The following is a 20865-nucleotide window of genomic DNA, read 5'->3' on the forward strand; positions in this document are numbered from 1 at the left end:
CTCATCGGGACTTCGACGATTCCGGATTAGGGTTTTTTTTCCGGATTATAGATCATCAATTTAAATCTGGTAAGATGGCATGGAGAAATTATACAATTAAAAATATGAAATAAAGAGCAATTATGATCTAAAGGGTATCAAAATTTACAAAAAAAAAAAAAAAAAAAAAAAAAAAAAAAAAGCTTAATATTTATTTGTTTACTTTATTATCAATATAAGTTGTTTAAGTTGCTTCGTTTTTTGTGCTAATACTTTCTCTTTAATTATCTCTTCTATAAACAGACATAATTTTTTGTTTACTAGCTTTACGCGCATGTGTGCATTAAACATGCATGCATAAGTTTGTGGCTTTGAGGTCCGGATTATAGATCATTCCGGATAATGGATGTCTAGATTATGGACTTTGTACTGTATATTGTTTTTAAAGTTTTATAAAAATTTATCTTGGCCTGCCAAATTTTTTTTCGATTTTTGGCTCCCGACCGAAAATGTTTGTCCATCCCTGTCTAAAAGAACTTGACAAAGTGTTTTTGCAAATGAGGTGTATACTAGCATTACAAATGAAGGTGCAAACAGGAATAATGCTTAAAAGAGAATCATGTTTTATTAAATTAATACCATTATTAATTTGACAGCTAATAGCCATAAATATGTAAGTTCAATAACAGATGTTTAACAAACACGATATAATTATTTACTCTTTTTTCATACAAATTTACACACAATTTCATCTGAAAATTTTTTCACATGAAAAATACAAAGCATTTAGAAATGATAATTTAAAAAAATAAAGACAAAATATTGGCACATTATGATAAAAAATACAAGAAGCACTGCCAGCTAAAGCACTGCCAGAAGCCTCAATGAAGGAAGAAGAGGCTTGTTGGCTTTGCCACATTAACAGAAAATATTAAGTTAGTAAACTAGTTTTGATTTTTAAGTTTTACAAAAATTAATCCTCTTTGCATATTTTTCTGAAGAGAGGAATGTCTATTAGCACTTTACCAACCGATCGCCTATTAATTGGCTTTATATCGCCAATGCCTACTTTAGGCTACCTAAAAAAAGGCCTATAAATTGGTAGACATGGCAATAAACATTTGCCATTTGCTATATCATTTGTATTTTATTACTAGTATTGAGGTAAATTCCTCACTTGCGTTAAGTGCGTTGCTTCATAAACTTCCACATTTCTACGCCGTTCTTAAAAAATTTATCGTCCACGATGAGTGAAAAAAATGTTACTGCAGAGTTTTATTTAGACGATTTATTAGATTGTCCTGACAGTTATTCAAAACAGGGAGAAACTGCGGCTGAGTGGCCGGTTGGACATGCGTATGCTGTTGAACTGCCAGCGATCAGTAAAGTTGTTAGGTGGCTGTAATAAACAGGGAAAAAAAAAAAGCAGTATATTAGAGAAAGAATCTGAATTATTGCGTGATCCTATATTTATTTACAAACCTGAGAAAAATCAACATTGTATGGGGTTAAAGAACTTGACAAACTGTTTTTTTGCAAATGAGGTGCATGCTTTATAGCAGATAATATAATACAGTACAAAGCCTTTAATCCGGACTTGTCAGGACTTCGGCGATTCCGGATTATAGATCATGAATTTAAATCTGGTAAGATGGCATGCAGAAATTATAAAATTAAAAATATGAAACCGTAATTTATGAAATAAAGAGCAGTTATGACCTAAAGGGTATCAAAATTTACAAAAAAAAAAAAAAAAAAAAAAAAAAAAAGCTTAATATTTATTTTTTTACTTTATTAAACATTTCTTTTAATGTAAACACATATTAAGTTGCTTCGTTTTATGTGCTAATACTTTCTCTTTAATTCTATAAACAGACATAATTTCTTGTTCAGTTACAAAGTTTCGCTGTTCAAGTCCTGTAATTGTTGTGCCGAGAATACCGACTAACTTGTCAATCGAAACTTTTTCATTTTCACTAACCTCTCTGTCACTTTCTTCATGCCTTTATCCATTTTCTGCAGCAATTCCACTTTTTGTTTGATGGACATCGAAACATGCTTTCACTTTGTAGACCCTTTGGCAGCTCCAGAATCGGAAACTCTTTTTGGCATAATCAAAAGTTGAAGCTTACTTTTTATAAAATTGCTCTAACAGTCTGCAAAAAATAATAAGCCGGATCCAATTAGAAGATTATGAAACAACACAATCTGCAACATTAACTGAAATAGATAATTAGATAATTTTAGCCTTAGCTTATTCCGTCCGTTGTACATTAAACGCACATGCATAAACGTATTATGCAGATGCATAAAGGTATTATGCACATGCGTAAATGCATATGCACATGCATAAATGCTACACATGCACAGAAAGTTTGTAGCTTTGAGATCCGGATTATAGATTATGGACATCCGAATTAAAGACTTTGTACTGTATAGATAATTCAGTCATTTCAAACCATAGATATAATTGTTTTATTTAAAATGTTAATGGATAATTGTTATGTGCACATTTTTAAAGTACTCTATTTATGAATTATTAAAACATTTTAGCTGTCCTAATCATATTCCAAATTTATTAATTCTTAACTGATGAAGTTAAAAAGAGAGGTTTTATTTGATACTTATACATGCACTTACTAGACTCTTCAGGAAACTGTAAACATGAATAATTTTTATTAAACTTAAAAAACGTTTTGTACAATTTTATGGTAAAGTATATGATTGACATAATCATAGTTTCATCATGTTGTGTAAAGTTTACATAGATTTTTATATTTGAATGAATTATACTCTTTGTCATAGTGCTTAAAATGCATTATGAGTCATAAAAATATATTATGGACTACCATTTTCATTAGGATTGCCAAAATAAAATTTTGGTTTAAATCCAAACAGATGTTTTTTAATATTCTGTGCCGAAGATCTAGGTTGGTTAAATGATTATAGCAAACTACACAAGACACATCTGAATTAAGATAGTTGCCTTATCATAGCTTTTACAATACACTTAATATATCATGAATTGCCATTTTCATCAGTACTAACAAACAAAATTAAATATATATTTTTTATACTATCATCATGTGAATAGCTCAATTTCTAGGTTGGTTAAATGATTATGGCAAAGTATATAAAAGACATCTGAATTAAGATGGATGCCTTGTAAAATTTTTGAGGTAAATAAGCTTATATTTACAAGGGGAACACCCTTGCATGAATACTTACTTGAAATAATTACAAGCAATATATAAAACGTTGTATGAGTTTTCTGGGGCCAAGTAAATAGAGACAATCAAACTTTTGGAATTTGGCTTTAAAAATACCAATCTGACTAGAGGAGAAAAATGTGGAAATCACATGGACATTAGATATTACTTTTGAGTTAGACTGTATCTATTTTATGAATGATAGTCAAGCAGTAATAGAGTATAAATGTAACCATCCAATTCTTATAAATTATTTTATAAAAATTAACTTTTGGTTTCTTAAACTAAGATTAAAAGAACTTTTATAAAATTAAGGAACCATGACATTTTTACAGGAAAACATATTTTCATTTAGGTTATTTTTATTATTTGTGTTTATTACAATATGGATGGATTTAATTTCATGAAATTATAAAAGTCATCTAAATAACTAGAAATATGGATAAAGCGTTTTTAGAACGGCAAAGGATGTGTATTTCTAGATACACAGAAAGAAAAATATTTTGAATACTTCATAAACGTCTCTGTACACTTTAAAAAAACTTTTGTTAAAGTATAAAAACATATGTTACAATAAAATGAAGATTTTAAATATTAAATTTATTGTTTTATAATTACTGTACTAAAGCATCATACACATTGTACTGACATTAGTTTAACATAATAAACATTTTACATTTACAAATGCTTAATTTTGAAGAGGAAGTTTTAAAGTAGAGAATATAAAAATAAATTATTCTGATTTTTGAGAATTATGTTTCATTTGTAATTAACAACAGCATATAATTACAGATTGTTTTGTACAAACATTCATCTTGAATTTATTTTATGCTCCATCTTTAAATGCCAATGCAGTCAATGCTTTAGAATGCCCACTGTATTCTCTTCTTACTTCACCAGTAGCAATATTCCAAAGTCTTGCTAGATGATCTGAAGAAGCTGTGGAAAGCACTTAAACATAAAAAAAATTGTTTTCATGTGAAAATTTCCTTATGTATCCTAACCAGGGCTTAAATAAAGCATTTAATTTTAAATACTGTATGGTGTAATTAAACCACAAATTATATATTTACAAGACATGATTCTAACATCTACCATTAAAACATTACTAAAATATATGTGAAGAATAACTTCAGCCATCAATAAACATAAATTGATTTTAATTTGCTTAAAAGTAAAGGCATTAGCTTGACGTGCATTATGTAATCAAATTGTGACTCAAATTACTAAATTGCACAAAGTACAAATGTCATTAGAAATAAAAATAGAGTAACTCTTTTAATTGTTTATTAAAACATTAAAAGCAGTTATGAGTTTATAATTTGAACACAGAAAAGCAAATACGTGGAAAATCTCATGAAAGGATTCATATATTTTTGTATTTGGCAGCTACAATAAAAAATAAATCTACCATAGGAAACATAAGTAGATCACAAAAGTAAATTTACAAGGTTTATATTACATCAAAAGCAAAATTTATTTTGACACTTTATGTCATATTCTGTATTCCATAATAAGCACTTTATTAACTATATTTATTATGCAGTCACCATGACATTAAAAGCAATGAAGCATCTCCACTGATTGAATGCTTTCATCATTTCAAAATATCTTTTGAAACTTAGAAAAGTATGAAAAATCAGCTGGCATAGATTATAATTGTTAAAAATAGACAACCTTTTCTTCTGAAAACACTGCAAAAATTTCTGAATTTAAGTGGCTTGGTTTCAATAAATATTATTTCTGCACTGGATATAAGAATCTTGGAACTACATGCATACAGGTGTGCATTCAGAATGAAGTAGACTCAAGCAATGCATCAATTCATTGGCAGTCACTAATGTACACTGAAAAAAAAAAAGGACAGTTTTATATCTCCTGCTCTACTGGGTCGATTGATGAAAGTCAAACTGCGTTTTTCATGTCTCGAAAGCGCGACTTAGGATATATATTAAATTTATAAATAGCATCATTCTAATAGAGGTAGTTTGACACAAAATCGGTTTTTTAGTGAAATGACATGCCAATTTTTTTCCATATTTCGATTCTATGACTCAAATTATGCCGAAATATTAAATTTTGTAAAATTTGGTGCGAAATTCATGGAGAAATTCAAAAATTAATCTTGCCACTTTTTTTTTCAGTTTGCATCAAGAATATTTCACTTGGCGAACTTCTTAATTTATAGCAACCCTTTTTCTAATTGTAGATAGGTGAAGGAAAAGTCATCATTTATACTTTCAAATAATTTTAACAAAGTGCATAAACCCTCATCAACCATGCCCATACAAGCATATGGTGTGGCAGATTACAGTCCAGCATAGTAATCTAACATCATTGTCACAAGTATTACACACCATAAAATACATCACTACAAAGGATATGAAGCACATAATTTTCTACACTATAAGCTAATTTAATTCTGTGTAACAAGCATGGCCAAATTGCAGCTTGTGAGTCACGTGTGGCTCGAAAACTGCTTGAGGCTTTTTGACCCCTTAAGTGTGACTCTCCTGTAACAAACAGTCATTTCATTTTTGAAATATTTGCAGTTAAAAAAATCATGCAATGACATGCATCTTTAACAGTTAGTAATAAAATTTTTAAATTAATTTATGCGTGTAATAATTTAACTATTTTAAGTTGTTCCTTATGCACTTATGATCATAGTAGCAATTAAAATAGGAAATAATTTGATTTGTGAGAATTGTAATGACACTGTTATTTTTAAACTAGTCAATGACCATTGGAACAGTTCTAAAGAAAAATGCGAACAATAGTTAGAAAATAATGCATTTCAATTGTTTTTCCTCAGATGTTATTTTATTTCAGGCAGTATCTCCTTGCAATTCATCTATTCCCCTTGCTTCTCAATAATTGCGACCGAGTGTTTTGCTATTTTTTGTAAGGATTGCTTTTCGTCAGATTATTCGGGAGAAAAATCATTTACCTTTATTAACAAATCTTCATTTTAATAAAATTGTTTCAAGTGGCAAGCAACTTAGATGGCTCAAGCTTTTCTCAAAATACAATATACTGATACTAGTGACATCATTGTAGCTTGAGATACTTTTTCACACACTGCTCGATCATCTTCCTTTCTAATCCATTACAAGTAGTATTACACTACCTTTTTCTATCATTATTTTTGGTCTTTCTTCAATCATATTGCACATCTTGAAACATTTTTCACAAAAGCAGGTATTTCAGTGGAAAATTGTACTATGATTTATTGAATTACTAATAAACTTCATGCAAAGCACTGTAAAATTCTATTGCAAACATTTTCAAATTCAAATAAAGAATTCAATCTGATTGTCAACAATCATAGTTCCCCAGATACCTGCAGAATACATTTCAAACCTTCATTACTTCAAAATGCTGTATTATAGAGACTTCAACTGAACACTTGCTTTTGTTTCAGATTTTTAGCTGTAATTTCCATATGTATATAACTGGGCCTGCCATCAAAGGTTACCAGGAATTAATGTAATATTTTTTATATGGTATATCAAAAGACATCCTGAAAATTGAATGGAAGATTTGTGCTGGTAACTTCAAATCTGAAAATGGTTGGTGCAATGCCAAACAGATTTAAACAGAAAGATATGTCATAGTATGTAAAAATTGCATAAGAGGGAAAAACTGGAAATCTAGAAAAAAGTTAAATTCATTATGTACAAACAGTAGCATTGTTTGTTCTTCAAATAATGCATAACATTAAGGATATTTAATTATACTTCTATTTAGTCCACATTAAATTTTTACAGGATCATTAGTGATAGTTCTTCCATACCCTTCGAAGCTCAGTGGGTTTAAAAATTACATTAGTAAATTGACATCCAGTTTACGGCAAAAACATAAACAATAGTATTTTATATTACATCTCTATTGGAAAATACCCATCATTAGTAAAAGTCCGATTAAAATATCTACCTCAAATACATGTTCTATAAGAAATTTTTACAGGATCATTAGTGACTGTTCTTCCATACCCTTTGAAGCTCATTGGGTTTTAAAATTACATTAGTAAACTGACATCCAATTTACAACAAAAGCATGAACAATATTTTACATTAAATCTCTTATAATATATTGGAAAATACCCATCATTAGTAGAAGTTCGATTAAGATGTCTATCTCAAATACACATTCTCTAAGAAATTTTGACAGGAATATTAGTGTGAATCTTTCCTTGCATAGCTAATCACCCTATCTACTCTACCTTTCTGTTACACCTATCTCATAAAATTTCGTTTCTGTTGTCCTAATAGGAGTTTTCATGATGAAATCTATATTAGGGAAGGCGATTAATAATAATGAGTCCAGTTGCATCCCTCAGGTTTTAGTGTCGCTGCCTTATGTAACATAATTTTATGAACCTACACTCACCTTCCAGAATGTGATGCATCTTCAAGATCAAAATTGTTGGATCGAAATTTTGAAAACCAGGTTTTTGGCACTGGTGTTCTGACAATATATCTTCTCCATACATACCGGATAATTTTTTTTCTTGCTTGAACAGCATTTTACCCTTCTCGATATTAAAAAAATAATAATATGCTGAAAATGCTGCTTTTCCCTTTCCATATTTGAGAGGGCACCAACCAAAAACTACTGCGCAGAATCAATCGAATGTTTTCACAAACAAGCCTTGCTACATCAGCTGTCAAAATATACAATGATTATGCGACTTAAGTGTGAAGTCGGCTGTGAAAAAATACAATAAAGCCCTCTGTTGGCTGTCTTAAAAAACTAAATTACTTTCCGAACAACCCAATATTTATTTTTCTTATGTTACTTCCCAAATATAAATGAAAATAAATGAATGCAAATAGTTAAATAGGTGAAAAGACAACTAATCTCCCTGATGTGTTGCTGCATTTGCTGAATATGTACCTGGGAACCATATCTCAGAAAACACAATAAAGAAATGTTTTAATCATGACAGCCTTTGATTACCAATTTCTTAAACTTTTGTAGGATATGCAAAATCTAACAACAGTCAGAGGACTAAATAAATGATGAAACACAGGAAGTTTAAGACAATGGTCTCCAACTAGCATGATTTGTAAGAAATTTGACGTGGATACTGATGAAAACATTCAAGTTGGAGTACAATTACTTTATTGAACAGATCTAGGCATAAAAGATGAGTAACTTTCTGAAGATGATGATGAAATTTATGGGAAATTCCCTACTACTACTAAAAAAGGAAGGAGCTCCACTTGTTAAAATTAAGAGTACAACATTAATTGTGTAATTTTCATACAAACCATGAATATGAACAATTTGTAAATGAAATTTTGTATAACTAGAGGCAATTCTCTAAAAATGAATTTTTAGATTTTTAGTCCTTTTAAAATCATGTAGAAAGGTGCTTTTGTAAATTTCTGTTATGCTTGATTAAATTAGTTAAACTGCACTAACCTTTTTTAAGGACACTTTTTTTTTCTGTTTAAAGCTATAATATTCGACAAATATGATCACATTATATGAACATATGTCTCTACATTTCTATGGAAGCATGTCTTATATCTCTGATAAAGTGAGATTTTATTTATTTTGTTTTCATAATAAAATGTATTTTTAATTCTGATGTAACATAAATTTCAGTTTCTATTAGATTATTATGCAAATCTAATAATTTTTTAATAATTAATTAATAAGTTTGCAAATTAAACATGATTGTGCTTACCTGTAAATACATGACTTGAATCAGCACTGAAAGCCACATCCCATACCCATCGTTGTTCATTAGCTTTCAATTCCACCATAGGGGCTTCTGGAGTTTTCTTTTCAATGCCTCCTGTTCCTACATTTTCTGGAGATGAAGGTGCTTGTTGTAAATTTAAATCTGTAGTGCGCCATATTTTTGCAGAACAGTCTGCGGATGTTGTGACTAACAACCTGTAGGAAGTAAATTTTAATTTTGCTTTAATAAAAGACACCGTAATATTAAATGTTTCTACATTTTAGGCAGCTTAAAAAGGAGAACACAGGGGCAAGGAAGAAAGAAAATAAATATTTGATAATCATATAAAATTATTAAAATTCTTTTTTTTTTTTTTTTTTTTACTTTTTAAAATTTTTATTTTAATGACCAGCATATTTACTGTGTAAACTACCATATATATCTAACTATAAGCTGATCCAACAGCAATTAAGATAGCTTAAAGAAAAATATTTTACTGAAAAAAATTCAGCCAAAATTGAAAAATTATTATTCATAATTTACTTATTTTAATTTTTGATATAAATGTTTAATTGTATATTTCTTTCTCTCATACAGATTAGGAAATAAGCCAAATTTAAAATCATTCTCTAAATCCAGCTATTTGTTGTAGCACTGAAATTGCAAATAATCAATTATCCAACTTAAATAGACATACTGATAACTTGAAGATAAGTACAATTTACATTATTCAACACTTTTAGTTAATTTTACTTTAGCTCTCATTTGTGGTAACCATCTCAAGCAATAACAAAGATTTTTCAATTTCTCCTTTGCACTCTCACCTTTTATGAGTACTATTCAATTCTACTATATAGTGCAAAATGCTAGGAAAAATAAAGGACAACATATTTTGCAAATTTTAAACTAAGTTGTCACTTTTGCTTAGCAATGTAATGAATGGATTTGAAGATGTATTATCTAAGAAATGGGTGATGTTAATGATCAAGTGGAGAATAATGTTATTCGCATGGACTTGCCTCTAGCAGGGAGAGAGAGACCTTTGAGAATTACTACAAAACTCTGAGTCAGGTATCACTATTAAGAAATTTGACCAATATATTTTAAAAGTAAACAAAATAAAAAAAAATTTTTTTTTCAGTTACTTAACTTATAATATTATTTTTTGTGATTGAGTTATTTGTAAATCATTTCAACTCATATATAAGCTGACCCACAAACTTCAGAAAAACATTTGTTAAAAGTTCTCTTATATATACACGGTGGGTGGGAATTAACTCCCCAATGAAAATTGTAAATTTTTTAATACTCATTTTCATGAAACAAAAAGCATTTTGTTCCTTACAATTAGGAATTTATTACATTACATTTTATTTATTCCATGGCAGGTACCAGTGGCAGACTATGCTGTAATATGTAACTTTGTATGAGCGAGCTCCGTTTGCACCTCCGTGCGAAGCATGACAGTCTATTGTACAAGTACAAAAATGGTGGAAGTGTAAAAGGATGCAATGGTAGATGCAAAGACCATAAAGAACACAGATTCTGTAGAAGATACTAGGAGAAGCAGCTTCCCCTCAACATCCAGAACTGAGGAAAATGTTGTATTGTTCTTTTATCGGGGCCAGATTCAATAATGTTTGTATATATGAATGTATGTCTGAATGCATGTATATGTCTATGCATGTATGTTTTTATTTTTATTTGTCAAGTGCCAGTTACATTGGCCATTAAGCCATTAAACTCCTTGCTTGCTAATAGTGCTGAAATATCTACAAGAAAAATTTGTCAGTGCTTCACTCTCGTCTAAATGTTCCACCGTCATTGGCCATCCACTATTATATAAAACACACAATGGTGAATCAGCTAGTCCAATACGAAATAAATGATTCTGTAGACAGTTATGTCCCATCAATAGTCTAAAAGATGCAACTACAACTGTTCGCAGATGGTCAGGAACAAAAGCTGGGTTTGTTGAGAGAGCAACACTCCAAAGCTTGCCCTCACAAGCCTGAGTGGCAAAATCTCTGAAAGTCTTTTGATATGTTAGCGATGTCAGAAGCTTAACAGAAGAGGCTTGCACTAGTTTTTGCTTTGGAGAAACGTAGCCCCCTTTTTCACAAGCATATCAGCCATCTCATTCCCATAAATACTGCAATGTGAAGGTACCCATTGAAAAGAATCTTGTGGGAAAGTTCTTTTATGACTTCCTGACACTGTTGAATGCATATGTTCTTACACTCTTGGTAAGAGGAGATGGCCTGTATTGCTGAAGTCGAATCAGACAGTAAAACTGCCCTCCTGAATGAGCTCTGTCTCAATGATAATTGTTGGAGAGCCACATGAATGGCTTTCAGTTCTCCATTAAAGTGAGTGGAGTAAGCCCCTACAATGTATGTGTATGCATACATGCACACATATATGCACATCCATATATACATGCATAGTACATATACACATTTCTCAATCCACTTCCAATAACAGAAGAGTACCAAAAATGCAAAAATGGTTCAGAAGATGTTCGCTCAGAGTTATCATAAAGCCAGGCATCTCCTGAAAGTGGTTTAACTCATCACACAATCCAAACTATTCTGAAAGATGAGTTGATTTTTTATTTATGGAAACCACATTACTGCAAGGGATTATCACAGTAAGACCTTGGTAATCACTTGGAGTATGGGAAGATTATACCTCTTTGGTATGAAGACAGGTCTGGTAATATCCTTTGGTCAGAAGAAGCTGTGTTCCATGCTGGAGAGTTTGTTAGTTGGCACAACTGTTATTATTGGGTGGAAGAAGGATCTGAGGATGGTTGTTAAAAAAAGTCAACATTGCCCAAAGGCCATGATGTGTATGGCATAACCACCACAAAAGTTGTGGTTCTATACGTTATTCAGAGTACAGCGAATGCAGAATGGTACCCTGCTATGCTTGAAGATTATATTCAGAGTATCATATAAACTTGGAACAATTATAATGACTTAATCTTTATGCAAGATGAGGAAGAACCTCATTTCGCATGTCCTGTCTACGAAACGCTTGACTCCCATTTTCTAGGCTGTTGGTTGGGATGTTGTGGCCCCTGGAATGGCCTGCAAGGAGTCCTGACCTAATGCCCTCTGACTTCTTCCTCAGGGTTTGGGAGAAAGAGGAAGTTTATCACACTAAACCAAAAACTCTTGATGCACTGGAGGAGTGAATTCACCAAATATTTGAAGAAGTCTGTTACAAACATTCCCAACTGTTTACAAAAACTAGTGAATAATGTTGGTGCTTATATGGAATTTTAGAAATGCATAATAATTCTTACATTGTAAGGAACAAAATGCTTTTTGTTTCATGAAAATTGGCTAAGTATTAAAAAGTTATAAACAATGTTCAATAGAGAGTTAATTTCTGCCCATTCTGTAGAAATATTCAGTACTATTAGCAGAGCACGACTTAGCACCAAACATAAATATAGGCACAAAATCTAACCAGAAGACAACAACACTAATGCTATATAAAGCTTCATGAAATGAATAAATATTTTATATGTAATGAATATAATATAAATCATGTTTAATGTGAGCAATCAAGGCAGTGAATGATTAAACATTACAGATATATTATCATAGAACAGTTATTCATAATGTGATATAAACAGGCTACCACATTTGGTGATTAGTACCTAGTTAACAGAAAAGTAATAAAAATTCTAATAAGCAGATATTTTTTACAAGACTACATTAATATTAAATAATTATTTCATAGTCATTTAAAATGTCCATATTAATTATAGTTATTTAATTATTTTATAAACTTGAAAATTAATAAGTTGTAATGGAAACTTACGTAGAATCAGGACTAAATTTGCATTTTAACCCATAAGTTTTATGTGGTACAAAATACGAACTTCGTACTGGTTCCGAATGTGAGCTTTCACATCCCCCAAATCTCAGAGTAAACAGATAGCAGTTACCCTAAAATAATTAAATGTATTTATGTTAGAAGCACATACACAGAGAACTACAAAATTTATTCAATATTTATTGCCAAAGCATTTACATTTTTTTCACAAACAAGTAACATATTCACCAAACTATTATTATGTCTACCAAAAATTCATTGTTGCATTCAGACAAATAGTTACTCCAAGACCATTAAAGTTGCCAAATGCATATATACATGGGAAGAATTTTGATGTCCACTAAACAAATGATTTTCAAGATTAAGCTTATACTCGTATGTGCTTTTATTTATAATTTACCTGTCTTAATATGGATTTTGAAATGATCAATTTTCTTTTTACACCACCTATTTACTCAAAAATTAAATACAGCTAAATATTTCAAATCAGGATAACATAAATTAAAATATGATACTTGTTGTATTTGCAAATCCTAGTTATATGTTGCCAAAATTACCATTGACTCTTGATTTGTGGAAGCATTTAGGAACCCAGGAAGTTGTTCCTGATTTTTTGAGAAAGATGAGTTTTTATTTCTTTCCATGTTAAAGTTTTTTTTTTTTTTCTTTTTCTGAGAAAAAGAAAATAGAGAGTGAGTTCTTTTTGTTTTCTTTTTTTAATATTAATGTTAATTTTCGAATAATTAGAGTAAACAGATATCTGTATTGCACCTTTTTTAAGCGGAAGGAGCAATACTTTCCCAGCAAAAAGTTTGTTTTAGAATAACATTTGCTCATCTCTTATTAATTTTTACCTACATTTTACATCATGCATTTACTAAGCTTGCAGAGAAATGAAGCAGAAGCAATTTAATATTTTCAGATATGTTATTTTGCTAAAAAAATCATCAGTTACCCAATTCTCATGCAATGAAATGGTATGCAATACAAACCGAAAAAGTTGTTAGAATAAAAATTCAGAAATGGTTCAGGAGAAGTCACTTTCTTAGCAGAGCTCATACTGAGGCAGAGACTGCAGAAATTAAAAGCGTGATGTGATTTTGAACATGATTGCTGATGAATTTCTGCTGGAAATTAAAAAAAAAAAAAAAAAAAAAAGTTTCATCAATCTGCTAAATGTTGAAAATGTATTTCATCACCAAAATAAGTTACTGGTAACATTTTGGCAGGTACGAGTTAATACAGAAGCTCCTAAAATATTTCACATTATAAGTTAAAATTAGATATGCTAAAAACAACTCAAAACAAAATTCATTGTTGTTGTTGTTTTGTCCATATTACATGGAACAATGGTTGCCAGAGCCTACTCCAAAGAGAGGTTGGACTTCTATTTTCCACCCCCAATTTTGAGGGAGAGCACTCTGAGGAGGGGGGACCTGGGGGTCTCCCACCCTTCTCCACACGAGAGGCTAGCCACATATTTAGAGTGCCACCATGCTACAGTGACACTATACATTTACAAGCGTCCATGTCTTCTTCGGGATTCAAATCTGGGCCTTTCAGTTCCGTAGTAGGCTCCCCTACCACTATACTGCCTGGGCGACAGAATCCATTACTCTTAGGATAAGAAGTTCTAGATAATCTTATCATAGTTTTTCAAGTTAAGCTGCCATTTATCATGATGTCAGTTTATGAATACATGATTTGAAGTAATTCATCTAAAATTTTAGCAATTAATATTAATTTTTAAATGAAATATAAAAGTATAAAATAAAGTATGGTGTATGAAATGTATTTAATCTTGGTAATTTCTAAGATATTAGAAAGAATGCTGATATTTGCATTCTGTGCAATGTGCTGATATTCAACACAGAATATTTAACACAGAAAGTAGGGAATAAAATTATTTAGAAATGAAGCAATTATGAACATAATCAAAGCATAACATTTTTGTAAGGAAGGGAGTCATTAAATGAACTGATTTAGCTGAAACTACCACTGATTGATTAAACACTGAAAATCATTGTTCATTAATGCTTTAATTGCAATTTTAGTTCAGTTTTTAGGAAAAAAGAATTAAAGAATCACTAAATATACATTTTAAAAATAAACTTTATTTTAAAAAAGAATTAAAGAATCACTAAATATACATTTTAAAAATAAACTTTATTTCTTAAAATGAATGAAACAAAACTGTAAAGTTACATTATAGTCACTCAACATGTGTTTGGGCAGCAAAATCTTAAATTGAATGAATTGTTTATTATTAGTTGACATAAATCTTGATCTTATTCAAAGAGTTGTTAAAAACGAAATGAGTGATTCACAATTAAGATCTATTGCAATGGAAACTACTGGGGTTCGCTATCCTCAAAATGAGTGGTTGCATATCTACACTGATGGCTCTATGTTATGTTAGAGAGAACACATGGTGCTGGAGCAGGTATTCATATCAAGCTTTTCAGTTTCTACTTACTACTGCCTTTGATGGTGAAATTGAAGCTACTGCTGTGTCTTTTCAACAACTCAATTTGTAGCCACTCTTTTGTAAAAGCAGTCATATTGTCAGATTCCAAAAGTGCACTTCAAGCTCTTCTGAATAATCAAAATAGTTCCCAAAGAATCTTAGACTGTAGGTCTTTGCTTAAGACAATGGCACGCAGAATTTCTTTCCAATGGATTCCAGCCCACTGTGTAATTATGGGAAATGAAAACGCTGATACTTTGGCTAAGAAAGTAACTTTCATAATGCATTAATCGACCGCTTTCATTTCATATGACTAAATTGTTTGTTAACCTGAGTCTTAAGCAGGATATGATTCAGCGTGCTATGGATAACAGTTGGAGGAACAGTTGGGGAAGAGACAATTTTCATTCCCAGTTTCCAAGAAAACAGCAGTAGCTCTATTTAGACATCTGACCGGACATGACAGTTTGCGAGACCATCTCTACAGAATTGGAGGGGTGGATTCCCCAAACTGTAATTTGTGCGACTCCAATCAGTCTATTATTTTTGAACATTTCTATAATTGTATTGCACTTTCTTGGTATGAGGACATTGTAAAAAAGTATGGTGAGCCCGTAAACAAATAGCTTAAGCACCAATGTTTGTTGTTTGTAAAATAAATATATAAATTATTAGTTGACAGATTTCCAGACCACATTTCTCCAAACATCAAGAAGTTTTTCACTGATGCTAAAAGTAGAACAACATTGTGAAAATAACCTCAACTTTCAAATTATTAATGAACATCGAGGTTTACCTCTTGAACCAAAATTATATTTATCAGTGACATCTTGAATAAAGTGAACAAACATGCAATATATATTGATTTATTATACTATAGTTATTATTTATCTTAGTTCCAGTACTTTCACCGAAGACCAAAATCGTCTGGAATTTGTGGATGATCTTGTAAAGGGTTCAGTAAAAATGTAAACGTAAAAAAAAAAGCTAGCTTTTATTAATGACCATATAATGCATTAAATAAGATTAAACATTTTATCATACAATTACATCATTACCAAAAAACTGTTATGCAAAATGATTTCTTTGAATAAAGAAAATAAACCTTCTAAAATTAAACAAAGACCATCAACCCAATAGAGAAGTAAAAACAGCAAAATTTAAGCATAAATTTGCAAAAGGATTGAAGAACAAATGTAATACACAAATGCTTGATCCAATCAAGCTTCAAGATCATGCATGTAAATCTATATGACAAGGCAACATGGTGTGTACAGAGATGAATGATTGTTCCCACCATTGTTGCAGTTCAGATATCAGCTACAGATTGCCACATAATTAATGACTCAGAATACAAAAAAGTTAATGCAAGTGGATTTCCAAAGAGTAATTTTCTGCATGATCAAGTTATTGAATGCTGAGTTATGATCAACAGTTATAGTATATAAAGGATGCAAATACTATATTTCTGATATGTTATGAAGATTCTAGTACGAGGATGGATTATCACTGGATAGAACATGGATTCATTGCAATCACTGGGTAACAAGATGCAAAGCATGAAAAAAAAAAAAAAAAAAAAATCTTTAATAAAGATAAAACTCAGCATTCTAATACGAAAATTGTACTGATTTTCTGAAACACAAAAGGCCTTTATCTATTTTTAAGAGCTTGCACAAACAGGAAGCATAGCAAAATAACACTGCGCTGTGCTTCAAGAGAACAAAATCTGCTATTCAAAGCCAAAAAAAAAAAAAGAACGTAATCAAAAAAGTCTTGATGCTTCAATAGAATGTACACTGCGTGCAAAAAAAAAAAAAAAAAAAAAAAAAAAAAAGGAAGGGACAGTTCTATGTCTCCTGTTCTATTGGGCCGATTGACGAAATTCAAATTGGTTTTTCATGTCTCAAAAGCGCGACTTACGTTCTATATTAGATTTATATATAGCACTTTTCAATATAAGTATTTTGACACAATATTGGACTTTTTCTGAAATGACATAGCAATTTTTTCCATATTTCGATTTTACATCTCAAATTATGCCTAAATATTAAATGTTATAAAATTTGGTGCGGAATTTACGGAGAAATTCAAAAATTCAACTTGGCACTTTTTTCAGTTTGTGCCAAGAATAATTCACTTGAACTTTTTAATTTATAGGAACCTATTTTCCTTTCCCTTTTTTCATTGTACATGAGCAGAAAAAAGGTCATCGTTCATACTTTCAAATAATTTTAACAAAGCGTGCAAACCACATTTGTAGTTATTATCGCTTATAATATATATGCCAAATTTCAAAATGTGCCAATATGTAAATTCATGTATATCTCAGAAAATTTTGAATATAAAACTTCTTAATTTTTGGCATGTGTGCCTAATTTTATAGGTTATAATACAAAAAGTTAAAAAAAAATTATAAAAAATATTTAAAAATACAATTTTTAAAAATAAATCATAAAAACGGGCGAATTATATTTGGATTAAGGTTAAATTTCGAATTTTGGAAGAAGGAATCAAGTAAGTTTAATAGAAAAAAGGATATATTGATAAATATATACCAAATTCAATTAACATTGAGCAGCTAAATTTTTTAGAGCCGATTTTTTAAAAATTACTTGTGCTATTTTTACAAAATTTAGCAGTTTGGTATAATTTGAGTAGTAGAATCGAAATTTGGGAAAAAATTCGCATGTCTTTTAAAAAAAAGTCCGATTTTGTGCAGGGCCATTCCTAGGCTATTGGCTGCCCGTGTACTTTCCTAAGATTGCCACCCCCAAATAAATAAATAAATAAAAAAAATGCTTAATGATTAATAAAATTTTTATTTCATATTCACCGAGTGCATACACATCACAAACTGTGTAAAACATACTCATATATATGACAAGTACTAACATTGAATTAAAAATATTTAGGCATGGTAGTGCGAGAGTCTGGCTGCCTGTGTACATTTACGCGCTGCACCATCACTAGAAATGGCTTTAATTTTGCATCAAAATACCTATATTAGAACGATGCTATATAGAAATCTAATACATATCCAAAGTCGCGCTTTTGAGACATGAAAAACATGAATTTCGTCAACCGACAGTCCCATTTTATTTTTTGGACAGTGTACATCCATATACAGCAATCAGTGCAGTGAAGACAGTGCAACAATGGCTTAAATGTTTCTGTTTCCTCCTTATTGCCATGATTTAATACCTCAATCAATCATCATAATCTTTGTCCACTGAAATAGATTATATACGTTGCAGGTTTAACTCTGATGATAAAATTAAGGATGCTGGATGTGGAAATTTTTTTAAAAAAACTTTCTTTAAAGAACAGAAGCTGAACTATGCTTCAAAAAGACTACAAAGGAATTTTTAGGTAACATGCAAGAGAATTATATAATACAGTGCCTTTACTTGTTGATACTCCATTTTATAAATTCTATACTTAATAATTATACTTATTTTGAATGATTTATTTTAGACATAACGTTACAAAAACTCTTACTTTGTTATCTAATGCAGCCATGAATGTGCCTACTGCATCTATGTGTATGCTCTGAATTGATATATGAGGTTCTGCTACCTAAAATACATATGAAAATATTTACACATATGAAAAACTAGTCAAATCAAATTTTATTTGAGGAAAAAATATTATTGTCTCATTTAATTAAACAAGCATGTCATAAAAATCTGAGTTCCAACCCTGATCACATTAAAATTTTAATACTGGTTTTCCACTACAGCTTTCAAATAAAGTATTTAATCAAAAATTCAAAACATTTATTTAAAAATTTATAATGAAAACATAATTTTAAATTATTAGATTTATAAAATTTATATCAGTGCATTATATTGAAGATAAATAACTAATTAAATTTTTTTCAGAATTTATTAATTGTCTACATATTACATTTTAATGCTAATTTCACCAAAAATCTATACACCCAAAAAATATTATGCATTCTGTAAATATTATATATATATTTTTAAATATATTTGATATGAATTTTGTTAGTTTCATTCTATATTGTTATGAAGAGGTTTCTGTAGAGTCAAAGATATATTCAATAGTCAAATAATCATGCTCTTTGGTGTATGTTTCGGGGAACTTGGAAGGCCCACAAAAAATTGGTTCAGAAATACATTTATAGATTTCAATTCCAGTTACATTTCCTACTTGAGAAATAGACATTGAATTAATGTCATCTTGAAAATTTTACATCGACACTGTTTGAAAATGTAGTAGAATGCAAATATGGCTTACTTTCAGCTTAACTTCTACAAGAAAATATTTTGGTGAAGGATAATTATTTGATAACAAAGTATTCAATGAAACATTGTTATAGAAAGATGTGAAACAACTGAAGAATTAAACAATTGTCTGAGAACAAAACTGGAGTGAAATTTTTCACACAATTAGATAAATCATATTTTTTTTTTAAATCTGAAATATTAATAACTGAATTCTAGTTAATGTTAATAACTGCAGCAAGACAGCATATATTTTGATTACAAATATAATGAAACCTCTCATGACAGTTACTCCTAAAAGCGGATATTGTGAGATCATACATAAACATTATCTTGAAACAACACCAATAGCAATATTCTCCAAGGTATATTTCATAAGGTACATTTTTATAGAACACCAAAATCACTTCAAACTAAAAGAACTGTTTGGATGATTTCATTGTAAGCAAATAAAAAAACCCAACAAAGCATATTAATTGTTTGATATAAAAAATTCATACTTTTCCATTTCGCCGGCGTAAATCTCACCATGCAGACTTTATTGGTGACAACATACAATATACACAAATAAAAAATTTTAATGAATGTTAGTTCTAAGAATTTTTTATTTTGAAGGCATAAACATTTTAATATCATTTAAAATTTTGTAAAAAGCCAATAAATAAAGACAACAAATTTTTAAAAAGATGCTTATTTAAGAATTTACTATGCTTTCATGGTTCAACATCCTGATTCGCCAGTTCATATCACTTGACCCCAAGTGATCTCAGCTTACGTACACTATGTTACAAAAATCTAATTCTCTCAGTAATTATCTATATTAATTTAAGTTAAATCTTAATTTAGAATATAAGTTTAAAGGCAAGAATTATTTCAATTTGTACGAATATCTTACTCAGAAATTATGTAAAACCGCAGTGCTTTACTTCGATAGTGCATTCTCATAAGAATTGATGAATTTAACCCTTGACTTTACCTTTTCTATATTTCCGATTTTGGGTGAGCGGTGTGATTGCATCCTAATTGACTTAGTTACTGCGAATGGCCTTAGGGCATAAAATTGAACTATCTGGTAAACATTCTATGTAATTGTATGCCAGTATTGAAAGAAACAATCAATCTGATAAGAAATGACTGAAACTTACTTTGAAAGTGAGGCGTAAAAGGTTACCAGCGAGTATATTCTGTTTGGCATCAATTGTACCATTACTAGTGACTTTACTAGCACCGGCAAAATGGAAAAGTACCAAAACATTTTGTTCCAAATAAAGTGTTTTTTTTAAAATTTTTTATACTTATCATTATAATTTACCATTTTTATCTTATATTAATTAGATTAGAAACATCTAGTTTATTTTTATTATGATCTGCTTGGTTTGTTCCTATTCCAAGATACTTCATGTCTTTAATGCATTA

The 20865-nt window shown here is 30.1% G+C and overlaps 1 protein-coding gene across 3 annotated transcripts in view; it reads right to left on the bottom strand.

The window, feature by feature from the left end:
* Positions 1-579: 579 nt before the first annotated feature.
* Positions 580-20865, bottom strand: part of Lst8 (MTOR associated protein, LST8) — a 31217-nt gene continuing 10931 nt past the window's right edge. The window contains exons 6-9 of one of the 3 annotated variants that reach the window (XM_035369523.2): positions 18701-18778; positions 12718-12845; positions 8887-9098; positions 580-4127 (exon numbers count right to left, since the gene is read on the bottom strand). In XM_035369523.2, coding sequence (XP_035225414.1) covers positions 4015-4127; positions 8887-9098; positions 12718-12845; positions 18701-18778 — 531 coding nt within the window. In that variant the 3' untranslated portion in view covers positions 580-4014. Of the gene's footprint in view, positions 4140-4164; positions 5036-8886; positions 9099-12717; positions 12846-18700; positions 18779-20865 lie in introns of those variants that run through there. The other 2 variants (XM_035369521.2, XM_035369524.2) reach the window with 2 other exon arrangements.

Source organism: Stegodyphus dumicola, chromosome 3 (assembly GCF_044657685.1).
Source record: "Stegodyphus dumicola isolate Sdum_Otavi_A_Nest chromosome 3, ASM4465768v1".
Classification (NCBI taxonomy): domain Eukaryota; kingdom Metazoa; phylum Arthropoda; class Arachnida; order Araneae; family Eresidae; genus Stegodyphus; species Stegodyphus dumicola.